General features: G+C 51.0%; 1 protein-coding gene across 1 annotated transcript in view; it reads right to left on the minus strand.

Annotated features, from left to right (window-relative positions):
• CELSR3 (cadherin EGF LAG seven-pass G-type receptor 3) overlaps nt 1–21,089 on the minus strand; it is a 39,884-nt gene that overhangs the window by 9,104 nt on the left and 9,691 nt on the right. The window contains exons 3-31 of the mRNA XM_036739623.1: nt 20,781–21,006; nt 19,706–19,821; nt 19,252–19,340; nt 17,116–17,273; nt 16,714–16,877; nt 16,263–16,388; nt 15,862–16,031; nt 15,462–15,647; nt 14,075–14,185; nt 13,311–13,482; nt 12,800–12,941; nt 12,517–12,637; nt 11,914–12,097; nt 10,410–10,511; nt 10,114–10,128; nt 9,315–9,409; nt 7,541–7,750; nt 6,130–6,334; nt 5,835–5,990; nt 5,481–5,649; nt 4,668–4,835; nt 4,126–4,252; nt 3,590–3,796; nt 3,256–3,430; nt 1,836–1,948; nt 1,358–1,437; nt 627–738; nt 305–421; nt 45–190 (exon numbers count right to left, since the gene is read on the minus strand). Of these exons, the coding sequence (XP_036595518.1) occupies nt 45–190; nt 305–421; nt 627–738; nt 1,358–1,437; nt 1,836–1,948; nt 3,256–3,430; nt 3,590–3,796; nt 4,126–4,252; nt 4,668–4,835; nt 5,481–5,649; nt 5,835–5,990; nt 6,130–6,334; nt 7,541–7,750; nt 9,315–9,409; nt 10,114–10,128; nt 10,410–10,511; nt 11,914–12,097; nt 12,517–12,637; nt 12,800–12,941; nt 13,311–13,482; nt 14,075–14,185; nt 15,462–15,647; nt 15,862–16,031; nt 16,263–16,388; nt 16,714–16,877; nt 17,116–17,273; nt 19,252–19,340; nt 19,706–19,821; nt 20,781–21,006 (4,162 nt within the window). The remainder of the gene's footprint in view (nt 1–44; nt 191–304; nt 422–626; nt 739–1,357; nt 1,438–1,835; nt 1,949–3,255; nt 3,431–3,589; nt 3,797–4,125; nt 4,253–4,667; nt 4,836–5,480; nt 5,650–5,834; nt 5,991–6,129; nt 6,335–7,540; nt 7,751–9,314; nt 9,410–10,113; nt 10,129–10,409; nt 10,512–11,913; nt 12,098–12,516; nt 12,638–12,799; nt 12,942–13,310; nt 13,483–14,074; nt 14,186–15,461; nt 15,648–15,861; nt 16,032–16,262; nt 16,389–16,713; nt 16,878–17,115; nt 17,274–19,251; nt 19,341–19,705; nt 19,822–20,780; nt 21,007–21,089) is intronic.

Here is a 21,089-nt window from a genome sequence, read left to right on the forward strand (position 1 = left end):
CCTGCATGAACTGGACTACCAGATTAACTCTGGCCCTGCAGTACCTGAGGAGGCCACCTCTGCCTCGCTGACTGTCCTGCGTCCTGGCGGACCGAGCACTGCTAACAGAAGACACTGTGGAAGCCCCCAGAGTGATTCGGATGAGGCCACTTTCCTCAAACAGGGCTGTGTTGTTGTAAGCACCAGGGCCCTGTGAGGAGAAAGCATGGCCAATCAGGACCCAAGCACCCCTAGATCTCGGCAATGATCACCCCATGCAGTGACATAGCTTTACCACCACCAGTGCCCCCCAAGATTGCCTCACCGTGCCCGGGGTCGGCCTTGCCTCCTCTGTTCCTGCTTTCCTACCCAGACAGGCTGAGGCCCAGGCCCCTCGGGTCTCCTCATTCAGGACACAGAAGAGCAGCAGCACAGCTGGGCCCTTTGGCAATGGCAGAGGACAGGGTGGTCAGTGAAGGGACAAAAAATGGAAGTGAGAGGGATATTTGGAGGAAGGGGAGCCTGGGGAGCAGTGGGGAAGCTTTAGGGAGGGGGTAAGCATGACAAAGGTGCAGGGCAGGGTAGGGTCCCATGCTTCCCTATGTGGTAGCCAGCCCTTTGGCTTCCCCCTGCAGGTCCAGGGTCACCTGAAGGCCGCAGAACCCAGCGTGGAGGTAGTGGAAGGCCAGGACGCTATGGTTGACTGCCAGGAGACCGAAGAGCCAGGAGGCGCTGATGAGCAGGAGCAGCAGGAAGGAGCTGCAGAGGGGTCACATGTGGAGGAGACACAGAGACAGAGAGATAGGAAAAGATGGAGAGAGAGAGAGACAAGAAGGGCACAGACAAGGAGACACAAGCAGGGCCAGAGAGATAAAGGGAAGGAGAGATATGGACAAAGAGACAGAGAAAGCCAGGGACAGAGGTGAGGATGGGGACCAAAAGCCAGACAGGGACAGAAACAAAGAGAGGCAACCCAGGATAGGGACAAAGGAATAAAGAGAAAGAAAGAGAAACAGAAACAGAGGCGGAGACAAAAAACAACAAAGACAAGAAGAGGGATAGAAACAGATGCCCAAAGGGCATCTTTTATACCAGTATAATTTATACCAGTAGAGTCTCCTTCCAGAGAGAGGTGTCTAATGGGGAAATTGAGGAAGCAAGGAGGAGAGTCTTGTGGAGGGAAGGAGTAAAGTGGACAGGGCTGGGGCAGTCACATTCCTAAATCACAAGCCAACAACCTTCCCTCCTTCCACTCCTCCAAACCACCCTCCATGATGATATGTTCTAGGTCCTGGGCACACCTGCCATACCCTCTGTACAGCCTAGCAGGGCTCATGTGAACCGACATTGTCCCACCCATCCCCTGACATCAACTCACAGCACAAACATCTTCTTGGCTTCCCTCTGCCCAGGGGAGCAGGACATCCTTGCCACCAGTAGGAACAAGACCCCATTCATCTAGACACACAACACAGGTGGGGCATGGAAACAAATAGAGGGGGAGCAGAGACATGGCGAGACAGGAGCAGAAAGGGGTACATGAGAGGATAGAGTGATGGAACAAAGAGATGGGGGAATAAGACACAGCATCAGTTGGATATGGAAAAGTCAGAAAGAGATTCAGACACAAAGGGTCAGGTGTGGCCACAGAGACGTGGAGACACAAGGGAAGATTCAGAAAGACAAACAGATGGAGATAAATAGACACACCTAAGTCAGTATTTCCTCTCCCCGAACACCCAAAGCCCCCAGCCCTAGCCCAAACCCCAGGGGAAGCAAACAGGTAGGTGTCAGAATTAAGGATGGAGTTAGGGTTGGGAGTTGAGGTTGGGACTGGGGGTACTTCAGGGTCTCACCGAAATGACCAAGACGATAGGGCCAGCAAAGCTCCACACCAGTTTATCATGGATGGAAATCCAACAGAAGTCTGAGTTCCCGTATCCCCCAGGGTCAAGGCCTACGGCAAGGCCTGGAGAAGAGAGGGCTCAGAGCAGGAAGCAACTCCCTCCCCACAACCCCTGACAGGCTCATCATAGAGAAGGAAGACCATGGTGATGGGGAGGAGGGAAGTAAAGGAGGGACAAGGATGGGCACAAGTAGCCCAATGGGATCACATTCCATGCCCACTGTCCCACTACATCAGAGGTGGGACACTTCTTCCTCCTTCCTGATCAAGGGATTTCAAGGCATTTCAAAGAGGGAGAGAAGCTCAAGGGGACAGACTCAGGAGACAGAGACCTGCCCTGACCAATCTATTAGTATGAAGATCAACAATCCTAATGGATCAAGTGTGTGCTTTATCATTTATGGAAGCCTGCCCTAAGAATAACTCCATCACGTAGACAGTGAAAGGTTTCTCATGTCCCTTTGTCAGATGAAGAAACCAAGGCTCAGGGAGTTCGTGGGATTTAGAGATCCAATCCCCTCATTTTACCCCATCAGGAGACCCAGACCTCACTGAGCTTTTAAAGGGCTCCCCTCTCTCCAAGTACCCCTGGCCCCAGCTGTTCTTCCATGCCACCTACAGTCCCGAGCACCTATGGGAAGTCTGGGGCTTGTTCTGTGGGAGATCTGAGGTGAACGGAGCCACGTGTGTGAAGGGGAGCCTGGCTCTCATAGACTTGAGAGCTGAGCTACTTAAGCATCCGCATGTTAAAGGGGGAAACTGAGCCTCTGAAAAGGAAATGGATTTGACTCAGGTTCCACATCCATAGAATAGCTGGGATCTGAACCCAGGTGTCCTCATCAAAAGTGAGTTTTCTTTCCATTATGCCCCACTAGGGGATCAAGGAGCCAATAAGCCTGGGGATTAAAGAGAAGAAAGTGGGGCAACATGGAAGCCTTCAAACAACTAGAAGATGGCAGGAGGCCTCAGGGACCCTCTTGTTTTCCCTGAGGGCTTAGCTCATTTGGACAGTGATGATAGGTGGTGGGGGCTCACATCATCTGGGATGGCTGAGGGGTGCTGCCTATGTTACCCACCAAGGGTAGGGGCAATACCCAGGGCAATGTATGCTGTATGTCATAGTGAAAAGGGCACTAGATTCAAAGTCAGAAGACCTGGGTTTGAATCCCACTTCTCTCTTTAGCTGCATGAGCTGGAAGTAAATCACTTCTCACTGGGCCTCAAATTTTCCTCATCTATAGAATAGAAGTAATAATTCTTGTACTAAATGGGCCCTACAGTTGCTGAGGAGAAAGTGCTTTTTAAGTTCCATATAGAGCAAGGGCTCTAATCACTCTGCTAATTCCCAGAGGAGGAGGAGTTCACTTTACCCAGAAGGATGGCCGGAACACCCCAGCCCAGGGCATAGTAGAAACGCATTGCCCCAAGGTCCACATTTCGAGCCTCAGCCTGCATTCGATAGAGGTGCAGGCCCTGCACAAAGAGCCAGGAGAAGGTGCCCAAGAAGAGGTAATGGAGGACAATGGCAATCACAGTGCACAGGAACTGGAGGAAGGGAAGGAAAGCAGAGGGTAAGTCCAGCTCTGTAGGGAGGACTCCTGCTTCCTCTGCCCACCATTCTCCCAAACCCCCCCACCATCAGTACCACCAACAGGGCCCCAGGCCTCAGACAGCTTCCCAGCTTTGGAGCCCCCAGCTGAGTACCTGGTTGTGGGTGTGGTAAATCCCCAGGAAGAAGAGCAGCTCAGCCAGGCCAAGTGCAGCTGCCACGTTGGCATGGATCCCACGGGTGTTAGACTTGAGGCCTCGAAGGCTGAGCAGGACAGCCACAGTCAGGAGCAAGGAAGCCACAGTCACTGATACAGTCACATGAGTAACTACTGCCAGGAGAGCCAGGTCACCTTCCAGACGCTGTGAGCATGGGGAAGGGCAGTCAGGAAGGAATGGGACCTTCCACACAAACCCAGGTACAGCTCCTGCTATGATCTCCACCCTCCGAGGTCTACCCGCTCCTGGTCTTGTTTCCTTAGCCTGACACCTATCCCTCAGTTCTTTGATAAAGTCAACCTTCCTTTCTGATAGAACACTCTCATTCACACAAATCTAACCCTCCAGGTTTTAACTGAGCCCCACTCCCACCGAGGACCCTGAAGGATTCAGACAATCATTCCCCGCTCCCAACCAACTGAGGAACAGTTTGGAAGGTTCCTTGACATCCAGGAAAATGGGTGTCCCCATACCTCTCGATGGGAGGCATCCATGAGCACCCCAAAAGTACCGAGCCGGGAACACTGGCAGCGCACATGGGTGCCATTCCTGTGCACAAGCTCACAATCACGGGCTGTCCACACACCCCAAGGGTCACTCCTGTGGAGAGTCACATCAGAATTCAGAGTCCAGACGCCCAGGCTAGCAACTGAGGATATTGTACCTGCACCCATATTGAGTGGGAGAGAGGGACAAGTGTGCAGACCTCTTCGTGGCCCAGCCCAGTATGTGGACTAATAAGATCAAAGAATCTAGAATTATAAGAGCCCTTAGAGACCATCTGACCCAGCCTCCTTAAAGATGAAGACCTGAGGCTGAGCAACATTAAGTGGGCCTGGGGTGTTGGGTTAGAATGGGCATCCCCATGAGCTGGGCCAGTTCTACCACACACAGGCTGATCCTGGGGTGGACTGGAGGGACAGGTGCTCAAAGGCTAAGCCAACATGCCATTCAGCAGAGATGGCTCTGAGGGCTACCCAGGGGTTTGCCAGGGGAAGAAGGGATGCATCCTCACGGGCTGGGCCGCTCCCACTGCACACACAGGGGTTTGCTTCGATTTGCCGTCTGCAGCAGGCGGAACTCCAGGGTGACAGGCGACTCTAGAACTCCCTGCAAGAAGCTGCGCTCCCTGAACACGGACACGCTGACCACTGGAGAGTTCATGACTGGGTTCCGGGGGAGCCTGAGGGAACATTATCACCTGAGTCCCAGAATTGTCATGCTCCGCCCACACCTACCCACCCCACAGTGACAGCCACATTGTAATCATCCAGTCTGACCCTCATTGTACGTGTGGAGAAACTAAAGCTCAGAGAGCAGAAAGGACTTCATCGACTTCTGAACTATCTCAAGTTTCGAATCCAATCTAGATCCAAACAGGAACACCTCTTCCTATATATCCTGGCAGTGGTCATGAGGCCTCCACGTAAACACCGCAGCCTCTGGATCTGAGACATTCTCAGAATAACAGACACTCCCCTTCGAGCTCCTTCCCTCCCCATGACTACCACCATATGAGGGGACCACCTGTATAACCTGCTTTATAAAGAACACTCAGAGAGCAGGTCTAGAGACCGTGGAGTCTAAATGTCTAGAAACTGAGGCCCAGAGGTCATTCAGCAAAGGAAAAATCCCAGATCCTTATTCCAAATTAATCAGCCCTGCCACTTTACCACACTGATAAGGGATTAGGCCCTAGACTAGGAGTGTCCTTAGAGAGATCTCTTGCCCTGATACCCTGTTCTGAAGGGATCCAGAGTCCAGGTGGCCCCAGACATGACCCACCAAGCCTCTTCTTTAGAGCAAGCCCTTCAGATGGCCCCCATACCTAACGCTTCGGCGTTCTGCCTGGTAGCGGGCAGGGAGCAGCCCTCCCAGGGTTCGGTAGATGAGAAGGATGACAATGGTGAGACCTGGCTCTGCCTCCAGGGGTCCCCCTCGGCCTGCCACGCTTTCTGCCGTCCCATTGGCATCACTGCTGCCACTTGTGGGCAGAGCTGGGGGAGGCAAAGGGTAAGCCAGAGTTGCTGACCCTCCAGGACAATTAGCCAGTGCTCCCAACCTTGCCACAGCCACATAATCTGCAGTTCCCAAGGAAGGTGCTGTTCTGTGGGGGCAGACAGTGCCCTGAGACACCCTCTTCCTGGTTAGTGCTACTTGCACTCCCACTTAGGGGACTTACCCTCTGGTTGTGGGGGCCGGGGTACTGGAGGGGGCAGTACTACATGTGTATGAGGGTCCCAGGCATCTTGGCCCCGGAAAAGGCTACCGTGGTAACGAGGATATCGATGTCCCCCCATGGTGGAAGCAGGAGGTTCCATTCGATCAATGCTGAGCACTGGGGCAGGGGAAGGGAAGAGTCAAAAGTCACTGGCCAAAGTTCACTTTCTCTTCCCAAAAGAGTGTCCCTTCCCCTCCTCCTCCCTCGATGGGAGCTCCTGATCCCCACCTGCCCACTCGCTAGAGTCCCTGCTTACTAATATTAGGCGCCACCAAGCCCACAGGGTTCAGATACGTGAGCTCCATGTTCTGGGCCAATGTTGCTGTGTACTCCTCCAGCTTCTCAATAAGGCCTGCACTGGCCCCCCGGATTGGGGTCCCACCTAGGGCTTGTGGCCATGGAGAATCCCACAGCTTACGGGTCTCAGGGGCCAGCACAGCTGAGCCAGCCCAGAGCAGATTCTGGGGAAGAGAAGGTTATGGTGAGGAGGGCTCTGGTGACCCCTTCCCACTCACAAGTCCAGGACCACCTAACACAAAGAGCCCCAGAGTGAGAGCCACTGAAATACAGTGAACAGACTGCAGGATTCAGAATCAGGCAAGATCTTGGTTCATTCTTACCTCTGGCACTGAGTAGCTATGGGACCTGGGGCAAGTCACTTAGCCTGAGCCTTAGCTTCCCCCTCTCTAAATTAGGGATAATAGTATCCATGACTACCTGGCAAGTCAGTTGTAAGGATGAAATTTGATAATAAATATACAGAACTTTGTAAAAAGGTCACAGAATTTGAGCTATCGTTGTGTCACCTCAGGCCAACCCTCCCCCTCCCTGGGCTTCAGTTTCCTCATCCATAAAGTCAGGAGACTGGACCAGGTCCTAATATCTCGTCTAGCTCTGGTTTCCCTGATCCCATGACTTTACTATTTCTGTCTGTGGCTCTGCCCTTCATCTGGTTTCACATGTTCCAAACCCCATGGTTCTCTGTGACTCCTCTTCCTTATCTATCAAGCACAATCAGTTCTGTCAATTCCACCTTCACAGTATCTCAGAAACATCCCTCATACTGAGGCTGAGAGGGAGGCAGGGACCTACTCAGGCCCCCAGGCCATGCTTGAGATGGAGCTGGGCCAGGGATCCCCAAATCTGACTCCTAGCTCAAGGCTCTTTCCCCCAAAACAAAGGGTCCACTGGGACAGAAAGCCAGAAGACTGATTTCCCTAAAGGAAAGCTCTGAATGCTATCATAAGTTAAGTGGAGTTAAGTATCAGAGGAGAGTCAAGAGGATGGAGATCAACAGTCCTGGCTTGTGGTAAATAGAGTCAGAAGTTAGGGGAGTAAGGGACCAGTAGGCTCATCCCACTGAAATGGGCTTCCTATATACATGTGAGGACACCTATGGTGGAGACTCAGAGATAAACAATCAGGCTCTGAAGTCACTGGGGCATGGCCAGAGTCGGCTCGTTCAGGGACTAATGTTCTCTGATCCTGCTGGGGGAGGAGGGTGTCATTGTGGTGACCAGAATACCGTGGAGGCGGGTTCAGACAGTCATCAGTAGGGTCAGAGGCATGTCTAAGATCTCCTTGCTAGAGTGGGAGTTCTATGTGACCATATGGATATCAGCTAGGGTGATTCAGGGGTCACGGCCAGCAGGGATAGCCAGGGTCACCTCATTAAAGTGGGCATCCTGTGTGGCCGTGAGCCCAAAGCCCTGCTGATGACTCTCGAAGGTCAGGAGCCGGCCCAAAAGACGGGCGGCAATGTGGACATCATTGCCGAAGTAGCGCTCGGTGTGGCCGGTTACTGTGCGAAGCCGCTGCGCCAACTTCTTGGCCTCAATGGTGTCCAGCTCTGTTTCATTGCGCTCTAGATCTTCTAGCTGCCCAGGAGGAAGCAGAGGGGACAAGAGTCACACTGAAGCCCCCCTTTTGTTCCTCCCCACCCCCACCAGGCCGTAGGATCCCCAGAGTCATCCCTTTTTTACTAATCCTCCCATACCCACACCAAGGGGCACAAAGTACGGCAGACTGAGATGATCAATAGGGTTAACACTGAAGGATCACAGAACACCTTTGTTAGATGGGAACTTAACAATCACCTCACCTAACCTCCTTATTTCATGGAGGACAAAATTGACTCAGAGGAGACAGAAGGATTTGCCCAGAGTCACAAAGCTTGACCTCACTTCAAATAAAAAATGGTTGCTCATTCCACAGGAAGGAAGGAAGGAATGAAAGAAGGGATGGAAGGAGGGAGAAAGGCAGGGAGGGAGGGAGGAAGAAAGGGAGGGAGGGAGGGAGGAAGGAAGGAAGGGATAGAGGGAGAGAGAGGCAGGGAAGAAGGAAGGAAGGAAGGGAGGGAGGGAGAGAGGCAGGGAGGGAGGAAGGGAGGGAGGGAGGAAAGAAGGAAGTGATAGAGGGAGAGAGAGGCAGGGAAGAAAGAAGGAAGGGAGGGAGGGAGGGAGAGACGAAGGAAGGGAGGGAGGAAGGGAGGGAGGAAGGAAGGGAAGACAGAGGGAGGGAGAAAGGAGGAAGGTAGGAAGGAAGGAAATAAGCATTTATTAAGGTCATGCTACATGTCAGGTTGTGCTAAGTGCTTTAAAAATATCTCTTTTGGCCCTCAAAACAAACCTGGAAAGTACAGCTTTTGTTTTATAGCTGAGGAAACAGGTATATGGAGATTAAGTGACCTGCCCAGGTCTTCCTGATTCCAGGCCCAGCATACTATCCACTGGGCCACCTAACTTCCATTGACAGAGTTCTTTGTACAGCCTTTAAATTGGGAAGACACAGAATGTCTGCACGATACCGGGGTCTCCTGTTAGTATCATGAAATTCAGAGTGGGAATTGCGAGTAGGACCATGGGAAGAGGCTGTCTTTGGAGTTGGGGGAGAGAAGGGAGGGAGCTATAGGGTTCGAGGAGGTCAACCCTAGGCAGGCAGGCCTCCAGCAGGGTGGTTGTGGAGCCAGGAAGGAGATATTACCAGTTGAGCCAAGTTCCAGAAGGCTGGAAGGTACTGGGAAGCTTTGGAAGATGTGGGGGGCTGTGAAGATATGGAGGGGGTGTCTGGGATAGGAGAGAGATGTGCTACTTGCCAAGCCATCTCCTAGAAAGCTGGAGAGAGCCTGAGGATGCTGAGGTAGATGGGGAACAAGCATTTACTCAGTATCCACCATGTGCCAGGACCCGCTCTGTGCCAAGCACTCTACAAATATTCTCTCATGGGGGCCTTACAACCACCCTGGGGAGGAGGTGCTATTATTACCCCATTTTACAGATGAGGAAACAGGCAAACAGAGATTAAGTGACTTGCTCAAGGTCACGCTTCTGGTAAGGATCTTAGGCCATATCTGGATTCAGGGCTTCCTGACTCTAGTTCTCAAGTTTTATCCACTGTGCCACCTCATTACAGGAAGGGAGGGGGTACTGAGGGAAATACTACCAGTAGGCCCAGTTCCCGGAAAGCAGGTGAGGTACAGTTGAAGAGGTCTGGCTCCAGCCACCCCCTGTCCTCATCACAGTGCCTGATGGCAGCACCTATGCAAAGGCAAGAAGTCAGTCATCACTGTCAGAGCCCCAGGCCCCAAGCACTAGTCACAAGCCAAGCCCCAACACAGCCTGAGTCACGGGTCAGCTCAGGGCCAGAGAAGCCAACTGACGTCCCCAGGTCACCACAGGGGAAGCCTAACACCATGTTTCCCCAGAACCTTCAGGTCCAAAAGTCTAGTGCTCTTGAAGCCTGGTGGTACCATAAGCAGAAGAAGAGAACAAGGTGGGGGGTGGGGATTATAAGCATTCTAAGTCAGTTCTCAATCACCTGTACTAACACAGCAGGGCAGAGGCAAGAATGATCCCAAACTAGCAGATAATTCAAAAAACCATTTAGGATCCGATTTAAGAAGCAGGGAGATATATGCGAACACAAACACGCTGCGCCCCAGACCAACACGCACATCTGCTCTCAGACATACACAGGCACCCGTCCACATCCAACTGCACAGTCCCATCTGTGGAAGGGGCCAGTAGCCCTACATAATCCACACTACATGGTGGATAATTGAGAACCAACTGATTTGTTAGTGCCAAGAAGAGTAGGGATCTGCAGAGACTGAGAAGAATTAAGCAGACAGTGGGGAGAGGGGAGGGTTGCAGGCAGGGCTTCAGCCAGCAAAGGAGTCTGCAGGGACCTCAGGCAGCAGGAAAGCCCAAAGCATCCCTGAGCGCAAAGTGGGGGGACTTACCTGTTCCCCGCAAACCTGCCCAGGAACCAAGAGAAATGGAAAAATGACAGGTGAGGGGGCGAGGGGCAGCAGAGGTGGCGGAGGACAGGCTCCAAACCAAATCCCCCTCAACTCCCATCTTCCCTTCCCTTTCCTACCCCCTAAGAGGAAAGTCCGCTAAGGCCCAATTTGTCACATATTATAGGGCCCCCCAAGTCAGCAGAATCCCAGGGTTCCATTCTTCCCTTTCTCTGGTTGTCCCTTCCCTCTCCCAAGTCCCACTTGAGGACCTATCACCTCCAACCACAGTCACTTACCCAAGGACCCTTTGGGGCAAGGCACTGTGGCCAAGAGCCCAAACTTGGTCTGTGGCCACCACACACCACCTTTCAGTGACTTGGGGCATCCATCATAGAGCACTGGGAAGGACAGAAGAGAAAGCTAAAACTAGGATCAGAGAGGGCCACCAAGCCTTGAATCACTTATGATTCTGCAGAGCCCACTGCCCCCAAGAAAGCAACAAGCCCAGATTCTGGAGTCAAGAGGTCCCTGTTGGTGTCCTGTGTTTGTCCTCCAGGTATTAGCTGTGTGACAGCGGACAGGTCACTTGATCTCTGAGGTCAAGAAGAAAATTATATTTGCACTACCGAATGCACAAAGTTGGGAAGTGAGCACTTTGTAAAGCAAGTCTGTAGTCCAGCTTAAAGGTGACTAATGATTATAAAGAAAATAGTCCTAATCAGGTCTACATTTAAAACTGGGGCTTTGATAAGCAGACAAAGAAGAACACTAGCTAGCATCCATAATGCAATTTAAGGTTTGCAAAGCATTTCTAAAATGTTCACTCATTTGATCCTCACAACTACTCTTGTAAAGGAGGTGCTATTATCACCTCCATTTTACAGATGAAGAAACTGAGGCCGAGAGAGGTACAGTAACTTGCCCAAGATCACAGAACTACTAAGCATCTGAGGCAGGATTCAAATTCAGGTCTTCCTGACCATGCCACCTAACTGTCAAGATAGATATCAAATTATATCAAATAATTGATTTCCCTGGATCTCAAATCCCCCACTCCAAAATAGGAAGACGGAGCTCCATGGTCTCTAAGGTCGCTTTCAATATTCAATGTTCTAATATTCTATAATTTCTATGTTCTTCCATCTGTGTTCTAAGGTTCTTCTCAGCTCTGAGAGTCTCCATTAGGAAGTCTCTAAGGTCGCTTTCAATATTCAGTGTTCTAATATTCTATAATTTCTGTGTTCTTCCATCTATGTTCTAAGGTTCTTCCCATCTCTGAGGGTCTATGTTTCATGTCCCTGGCAGGTTTATGTTGTAAGGTCCTTTCTTGCTGACATCCTATAGCTCTTTCTATAATGGATGATCTCTATTGTCCCTTTCAACTCCTGAGATTCTCAGGTCCTTTCTCCTTTTGAAAAATTCTATTTTAAAGCATTATCTTTGCACATATTATCTACCATTGTTCATTTGCCAAACAGAGGCCAGATCTGTGTGTCAACAGTGAAAGAAAACTTGTATTTAAATAGGGTCTTCTGAAAGCAGAGCTAACATCTTGGAGCCCAGGCAAAGCGGTACTGCTCAAGACTGTGGCACATTACTGCTACCTGGTGGCAGTGCACCATAATTGCCTGAGCATCGACTGGAACAGCAAACTCCACCATCCCCAACAATGACAGGTTTTTTCCCTGGTTTTTTATGCTGCCGGTAAAGCTGAACAAACTGCATCTCCCACCTCAGAGCAGAGTGTGGAACTGTGTCTAGACCCCTAAGAGCAGTGTGTTTCCGGGGACCCCAGCTCACCCCGGCAGCCACTGGCGGTGACCTCGGCAAAAGGGCTGTCACAGCTGTTGCATTGCCGGCCGATGACTCCAGGCCGGCAGGGGCACTGCCCGCTGTCCTGGGAGCAGGAGCGTGAAGAGGAGCCCACAGGGTAGCAGTCACAGGGGAGGCAGGTGTCGCTCCCCCGGGGTCGGAAATGGAACTCCTGAAGGGGGGACGGGGTCAGGGGCCTGGGGTCAGAGGTCAGGGCTTAGGGAAGGGGTCACAGGAGCTGTGGTCAGAAGTCGGGGCAGGTGTTGCGATTAGGGGTCAAAGGTCATGGGCAAGCTGAAACCAGGACCTGAGGATTGTAGGGTCAGAGAAATGGAGGTCAGGGCCAGGGTATCCAAATCAGGAGTCAGAGGTGAGGTGCAAGGGTCAAGGTCAGAGGTCAAGAGTCAGAAGAAGAAAATCAAGATATGGGTCTAAAACTTGGGTCAGGAGTCATAGGTCAAAGTAAAACAAGTTCAGGGATCAAAGGAGGAGAGGAATACTGGTGATAGCCAGTAGAGGCAAGGGGTCAAAGGTTAAGATCTAGGGTAAGGAGTCAGGGTCTGAAACACAGTGTACCCCCACCCCATTTACCTTACAATAACACTGCCCATTGGTCTTGTTACAATCTGGATCAAAGCCCTTGTTGACATCACAGTTGCAGGGTCCACAGGCTGGGCTCCCCCACCAGCCCCGAGGACACTGCTGGTCCATTCTGCAGAGGAACAGGGAGCAGAAGTTACACTGAGAACTTCCCCTGACTATCCCCCAACAATGGAATTCTCCTTCTGAGATTTATCTCTAGACTCTCAGGGCCTGCGTTTTAACCCCACCCTCTCCTTCAGCCCCAAGGACGACTAAATCTCAGCTGTCTCACCTGTGCTCACAGTGAGGTCCAAAGTGGCCATCCTCACACTCGCAAGCATAACCATGAGGTGCTCCTGCTTGCCGTTGGCAGGAACCCTTGTTCTTACAGGGATTCAGGTGGCAGGCATCCACACAGGCCTTCCCATAGTAACCTGGGCAATCAGAAGGGTTTCAGCACACTGATCCCATCCTCAGGATAGTAACCTCGCGGCATTGGTCGTCCCCAGTCACAGGATTTAGAATAGGTGGGAACCTCAAAAAACCATCCAGTCTAACCCCCTCATTTTTGAGAGGAAGAAAACTCAGGCCCCAAGACATCAACTGACTCTCCTGAGATTACATAGCAGATCCAGGTTTTGAATCAAGGTCTCTCTGATGTCAAATTCAATACACTACACTGTCACTCCCTGCACCCTGGTCATTCTGTCTCTTGGTCACCACTCCAGGCCAGAACCCCAAGATACCTTCCACACTGCCCTTACAGACACCCCCTCCCCTGCCCAGCCCTGAGGAAATCCTACCTGCGTGGCAGACACAGGAGAAGGTCTGCCACTCATCCCGGCAGTCAGCATGCAGAGGACAGGGCTTGGAGGCACAGGGGCTCAGCACATTGCAGCCTGGCTCTGCATTCATCTTACTGCTGGGTGGAGGGAGGGCTGGGGCCCCTGAGGGCATGGTGCCCAGCCACACTCCCTGCCAGAAGATGGGTCACTGGGGGATACAGCACTGTACCCCAAATTCTGGAGCCACAAAGCCTACCTGAGCCCCAAGTGGAAGCAATTGCCTGATCCCAAATGCCCCAGGACTGACCCTTGCCCAACATCTTCCCCAAACATGAGACTGAGAACCACCCTATTGCCAAAATGAGACCTCTGGACTCCACCAAGAATGCTCCACTAAACTCCTTACCTCAGGGTTCCCAGACTGACCCTTTCCATTCTCAGCAAGATTCCCACAGCATTCAAAACCAAGTCCCATCCCTACACTACCAAAACTTTCCCTCAAAACCCCAAGACTCACCCCCAGTCCTGAACACATCTTCCCCAGCACTGAGGTAAAGAGTACCCTCTCCCAAACAAGATCTCCTCCCCAAAACAGAGTCCTCCTCTACCCATTCTGATGTTGCACCTACCCCCAGACTATACCAAACCCTCTCCCAGGAAGCCTGACCTTCCTGCCCTCAAGTTCTTTGGGTCACCTGATACCCCTCAAGCTCTCCCTTCCTAGTTTGATTCCCCTTCAATGCCCCATGGCTCTGGGGGGCAGGGCTAGGTAGGCTCCTTACCTGGATACATCCATCAAGGCCCCGATGGATATCATGGGCCTTGAGCAGACCCCCAACGTGAAGGTGCTTCACCTTTAGCCCATGTAGCTCACTCCCCACTGCCATGGTGTCCTGAGCAGGGAGGACAGAGGAGAGAGCTTCAAGTCAACATCAGATTAGGCTATACAGCATCAGGAACAGGGCTGGGGATGGGGGCGGGGGCTAGGAAATGAGGGAGAATAATTCTGAACACCTTTCTTCTGCTCAAAAATAAGAACAAAACCCAGACAGCTCATTTTGCCTGGCTCCCTATCCCCAAAACAAACAGGACTGACAGTCCAAAACCTAAATATACTGGCCAGGGAAAGAGCAGGCTCATTTAGATTCTTCTCATCTCTTTCTGGGATTATTCTTTTAGCCTAACTGGTCTCTCAGCCTCCGTTCTCTCCACTCACCAATCCATCTCACACACAGCCGACCTTGGCGATGCTAATCCTCCTAATGCCCAGCCGGGCCTGGCCACACCACACTTGAGCTCAGAAACCTTCAGGGGCTCCCCACAGTGGATCCAACCTACGTTCGTAGCCTTCCTTCACACATCTAGAGCTCAACTACACGGGGCTATTCTCTAATCTCACCCATCTGTCCATCTTATACCTGTATAGTCACACAACGGGGATGTTTCCATCATTCCTGCAGTCCTTTCCTCCCAGCTTTTGCAAGCCGAAAGCCTTCTCTTCCTTCAAAGTCTGTATCAGGCACTGTCTCTTCTATCCTGTCCTCCCTGATTGCCCCAGCAGCAGTCCCTCCACAAACAGCCCTAAAGAATTCTGCCCCCATTGCATTTTTGCTTATTTTTAGCTTATTTGAAAATAAATCCTCTTCTCTTCCCCTATCAGAATGTAAGCTCCTCAAGGATGATATTTCCTTTTCTGTCTCCATAGCCTCAGACTGAGCACCCGAACCTGAACAGAGTAAGCATATGCTGAATGACTGGACGAATGAATGGAACTCAGGTAGTTCTTGCAAGGAAGGGGAACAAGAAACCAAGCTCCTTTCCCACCTCCAACCCTGATGGTACTGGACCTGTGACAACCCACATGGAGTCACAGTCTCCTCTAAAGATGGCTTAGTCGTCCCTCCTCTCAGGGCAGCTGACACTTTTATAACTCAACTCTCTGCCCATACCTTAGAGGAAGAAAGGGCTGGTGGTGACAGTGACTTGAGAGGCCAGTGGCTTATCCCTGGGTTATGAGAAACAGGAGCTTATAGGAATCCAATGGGGCCAGTGAAGAGAGGGCCTACTCGGGGTCCAGAGTGACCATGGGAACTAGGTCCAGGTTAGGATAAGAGATATCATCTGGGCAGAGGATAAGAAAGGGTGACAAGGAAGTGAGTGGCCTCAGACCTGGAAGAGGCCAAAATCCACTGTGACCGTGAGAAGATAGTGCCCAGACCGCCCAGCTCGTCCATCCTGCAGCTCCAGACGGATGTCATGCCATCTGCCATCATTGAGTGTCACTTGGTCCAGCAGAAGGCGGGCGGTTCGGCCAGAGCCCCTGTCCACCACCAAGGACAAGAGTCCCCTTTCCAGCTGTGGAGAGAGAAAGCCAATCCTACTGTCGGTGGCACCTGATGATACCGAAATCTGGACATTCCCAGTTACCACAGCATAAGGATGGGGGGAAATCAGTATTGGGGACCTGGATTTAGGAAGGGTCAGGAGGATCACAACTAGCCTAGGAGGGAAGGATGTTGCCTAGCTTAGATGGGCAGTGATGGTTGGAGATCAGGAGTCAAGATCACACCTGGCATAGGAGGGAACTGTGCTGTCCAGCCTGAATCTGCAGCAAGACCCCATGGGGCACCCGTGTCCGGAATGCCAGCCCCAGGTACCAGGGCACCGAAACAGTCACTTCACTCCCAAAGTCCCAGCTCAGGGCTCCGTTGCCACGAAAACGATAGGGATGGCCCATGGCTAGGGATTGAAAGAGGAAGAAGTTGATATCCAACACCACAGTATGGATTTGTGGTTCCCTTCTCTGTGTCACTTCAAACAGTCTTTGCCCTGTAACTCCCTCCCCCTATGCCTGAGCCCACAGGGTCCCACCCTCCCACCAAAATCCTCTTCCATGCCCCCATGTCTCCTATGGCCCCCATCCTGAGCCTATGGCCCTGCCCACCTCCCTCTCCCAGCAGTGTCCCTCACCAAGCCCACAGTCTTTTCCCCCGAAGCCCACAGGGCAATCGCATCGGAAGCCAGCCCAGGCATCAGAGCAGGTACCACCATTCTGGCAAGGGCTGGAGACACAGAAGGCTCGCTTGGCCTGGCAGCCTGAGGCAAGCAAGAAAGCAAAACACAGACATGAAGAGGGCACCATTTGCCCTCTGCTTGAGCTTCCAAGCTCCTTGCCCAGGCTCCCAAACTCAATTCCTGCACCCCACCCTCCTAGGTGAGGGACATACCACTGATTGACATGAAAAGTGTTAATAGAAGTCAGTGCTCAATGAGGGTGTGGGGTTACTGAGCAGGTCCTAGGGGGCCATACTAAAAGAAGTACCACTGTTGGCTATGATGAGGGGCTGAGATGGGACTATCAGGGAGGTTCCAAATAGGCTTTGAGACACAGGAATTCCTATGAGTACAGATGGGGTCATACCAGGAGTAGTGCCATTGTTGGCCACAAAAGCTGCCATATCCACACGGCGGCTATCAATGAACAAATCTTTCATGCAGCCTACAAACTCCTTGTGGGACACAGGGAAATTCTCAGGCAGGTTGGGGACACCACCCAAGAGCAAAGGTCCAGTCAGATCCAGTGACCTAAGGAGGAGATATGAGACACAAGGTAGATACGGAAAGGCCTGCCCTTCTTGGAGCCGATCTGGGCATTCCTTGGGAAGAGATGGATGGGAAGATGACTGAGGGGACCAGGTTTCCACTTGATGTAAATGCAAAAGGGGAAATTAAGATAGAAAGGGAAGGTAGGAAGTTCAGGGCTAGGAAAATAGAAAATAGGGAATAGCCAAGGGAGGCAGGGAGTGATACACGGGAGGCTCACTTCTTGGAGCTGGTCTGGACACCCTCAGCTGCACATGAGTAGTTGCTGATCTCAGCCCCAAACTGCAGGGCCACGGGGGTGTCACACTCATCCACGCTCAGCACAGCCACTTTGTCCTTGGAAGGGCCCTGAACCCCTCCTAGGGCACTGGTCCGGGGCTGAGAACACAGTATTATTAGAGACTCAGAAGGCTCCAGGATTAGAGACAAGACACCCCACCCTCTGGAGAGGTTTTCCCTAGAGCATCTGCTTTGCCCTTCACATCCTATAAACTGCAACAATAGCTTCCTTTTCTATAGAAATTATTATTATAAATATATACTGAGTGTTCCCAGGCACTAACCTAGCTCTTCACTGTCCCCACGATTGAGGATTTGGCTCTGGTATTGATGAGTATCCTCAACAAGGTGTGAAATTGCCTTGACAAGGTTACCTCCTTGATAAGGTGTGAATTCCTTGCCTTGTCCTAGGTTGCTCCATTGACACCACATGAGGATGACTGATTGATTCATGGTCAGTTCATACATCTGGGCTACACCTTTGGACTTTGCCTTTAAAAGGGAGAGCAGAAACACAGGGGCAGAGAAAGAGAGAGAGGGGACCAGAGCTGGGAGGTCAGATTAGAGATTACCCAGTCAGATATACTTGGACTGGTCCCCTAGGAAGAAGTCTCCGTAGTCATACATCCCCTTCAGGGAACCATGTGCCATAGGGAAGCATAAAGCCCAGGGGTGGCAGCAAACAAAAGCAGTGATTTGGTCACAAGAAGTTCCTGACCAAGCTCCCAGCTGCAAGATCTTGGGTCAGCAGCAGTGGCAGAATGATGGAGGAGCTACTGGACCAGGCCTCCTTAACCAACTGTAGGAGTGCTCATGATAAGAAGGAACTGAAGCCAAGGTACAGCAAGAGACTCTAGAGCTGAAATACAGAGGAGCAAATACAGACCTTGACCTTGCCCTACACCAGTACTGTGAGTTATGTGGACTCTGCAGGATGGATTGAGTCTCAAATTTTTGTACTACTATAAGGTTGAGGAAAGTATAACCAACTAAAGGCAAGGGTTGCTATATGTCTAGAGGACTGGATAAGTTCCATGGGGAGGTGGGACTAGAGCAGAGGTTTCCACTGTGACCCAAATCATATTAAAATGTAATTGGGAAATATTTAACAAAATAAATAAAAATATAATAAAACATAGATAATGTTAATAAAGGCCTCTGTTTCTATTTGAGTTGACACCACTGGTCTAGAGTTAAGTAAATTATCTCTAAGCAGCCCTAGAACATCTAGTGAGCTATACAGTCCTCCTGACTTGTAATAATACCCTTGAGGTTGAGGATCCCCAAAGTGGGGAAAAGAACTCAGGGAGGTTTGAACCTGTGAAACCCCCATTCTGATTGTCTCTCTTGCTATCCCTGTGCTCAGCTCTCACTTGGTCCAGAATCTTCACCACTAGGTCCAGGAGGCTCGGTCCAGTAATTCCTTACCACTTGGCCACTGCCTCCTTTCATGCCATCCTTGGGACTTCATGGTTTCTTAGACTCTAGACCACAGTTTAAGCAGTGCTGCCCTAGAGCACATGATTCTCTAGAGACTTCGAGCCAGGACAGGCTTCCCCCAGGGAACTGAGCCTACACACAGCTTACTGGCTTCTCTTAATCTGACCTTCCAGCTCTGGTTCTTACTCTCTCTCTGCCCTGTATCTCTGTTTTCTCCTTCAAAGACCAAGTCCAAAGGTGCAGCCTGAGTGTATGGACTGTCCATAAATCAAATATACTCAAGGTGGTGTTAATGAAGCAACCCAGAACAAAGCAAGGAATTCACACCATATCAAGGAAATAACTATGCCAAGATAATTTCTTACTTTGCTAGGGATACATCAAAGGCAAAGTCCTTATCAATAGGGGCAATAAGAACTCAGGAAAATACCCGGGCACCCTCACTACAATCATTGTTAATATTACCCAGTATCCCTTGGGCTCATCCTCCCACCAGGACTAGGGGAAGGGAAGATCAGAAGGTCTGGAGGGATTGTGGAACTGTCTGAGCAGTTAAGGAATTGAGGTAGGACTGGCCTAAAAGAAATGACAGGATTTAGGGAGAGTTGAAGGTCTAAAAGGCAACAAAAATATTCACCTTGTTGTAGTATCTCAACTGCACTGTATGCCACTGCCCATCACTCACACCACTGGGCACTATGGGGCTCACTACTGTGCTTGATTCCCCTATAATGAAGGAGAGACGGGGTCATCTATGGAGTAGAGAATACCCACTTGTCTACATACATGCCCCACAAAGACATACATGCTCAGTACTATAAACTAACACCTACTACCACCACCACCTCCTCTAAGAAGAGATGCCATCCCACCCCACACACATAGAAGTACTAACTGCATGACCCTGGCCAAGTCATTTGCCTTTTCTGAGCCTCAATTTCCCTGTCTGTAAAATGAGGGCTTTGGACTGAATGCTGTATAAAGTCCTCCTCAGCTCTGACAGATTATGTGCCAAGGTTCTGCCCAATTCTAATATGCTATGAGTCTACACAAACACACATGCAGGGATACACACATGGATATGCACACACCCGTGGAGTAGGTAAGCCTCACTTGTCCTGCAACAATTTCCAGGGCAAGAAAATCATGTTTCTCATTGAGGCGGCCATTGTAGAAGAGAAGTCCATGGGACCGCACTGTAGCAAACCTGGGGGGAGAAGGATAAGTAGAGCAGTCAGGGGACCTCTAGGGAATTCCAAATTCATATACCCAACACCATCCAGAAGGATTCCAAAAATTAGCCCCCTTTCTCCTGCCCTCCGACATTGAAGCTTAAAACGGCCCATCCTTGTGCCCACCAGGTGGCGCCCTTACAGATCAACCTCCTCACTCAGCTCTGAAATACCCTTGACTCCGTATTGGTGTGAGCTCCTTGGCCACTAAGGAAAAGGGATTGGGGGAGAAGGGAGATAGATTATGGTGGCAAAGGAGAGACTAACAAGTCAGTGGGTAGAGGACATTTGAAAATAACAGGTTTGAGGGGTGACAGGTTAGATGAGGTATTTAAAGTCAGTAACAATGGAGGTGACTGGGGAGGTAACAGGCTGGGGACAAAAACACAGGAAGGACGTTATTTCAGAGCAGTGTTCTTTGGGGGTAATAGGTTAAAGGCACTGACATTGGGGGCTGCTTGGGAGAAGTGACTTTGGGAGTGACAGGCTTGGGAGATAAGAGGTTGGGGCCTGAGCTTAGGAGTGACAGTCTGAAAAGGTGATGACTTGTAAGGATGACAGATTGAAAATAGTGATATTTGGAGGAGAAAAGTTTGAAAGTGATATTTGGAGGTGACAGGTTGAGAACTGTTTGGCCATAAAAGGTCTGGAGTTGACAGCTTATTACTGGCAAGTGTGGGAGCTAGCCTCTTCTTTACCATCACACTCTATCCCCCACCTCCCATCCTTCTTCCTTGGTGGCCAAGGGGCTCATACCAGTATGGAGTCAAAGATTTCAGAGATGAGTGAGGAGGGGCTGATCAGTAGGAATGTCACATGATGGGTACAAGGATGGACACCAGTGCTGCAGGCAGAGGAAAGGGAGCCCATTGTTAGAGGTGATAAGCTAGAATTGATAGGTGACATGTAAGGGACACCAGGGGAGGACACTTACGAGAGGGAGAGAGTGAGGTGAAATCGTTGGCGCAGACCCCGGAACATGAGGAAGGAGTTAGGAGGGAAGGATCGGACAGCTACCTCACAGTAGGGCCCCTCGAAGCCCCCGCCCCCTGGGCACTGGCAACGGAAGCCACCAGAAGGTGTATTGGTGCAAGTCCCACCATTTCGGCAGACACCGGGCACGCATCGGCCAGCTCTGCTATCCAGTTCACAGTTCTCACCTAGGGGCCAACAACATCGATTATCTAGAGAAGTGGTGTCAAATGCAAATAGAAATGGGAGTCATTAAACTGTACAGAAGGAT

Source organism: Trichosurus vulpecula, chromosome 9, assembly GCF_011100635.1.
Source record: "Trichosurus vulpecula isolate mTriVul1 chromosome 9, mTriVul1.pri, whole genome shotgun sequence".
NCBI lineage: Eukaryota > Metazoa > Chordata > Mammalia > Diprotodontia > Phalangeridae > Trichosurus > Trichosurus vulpecula.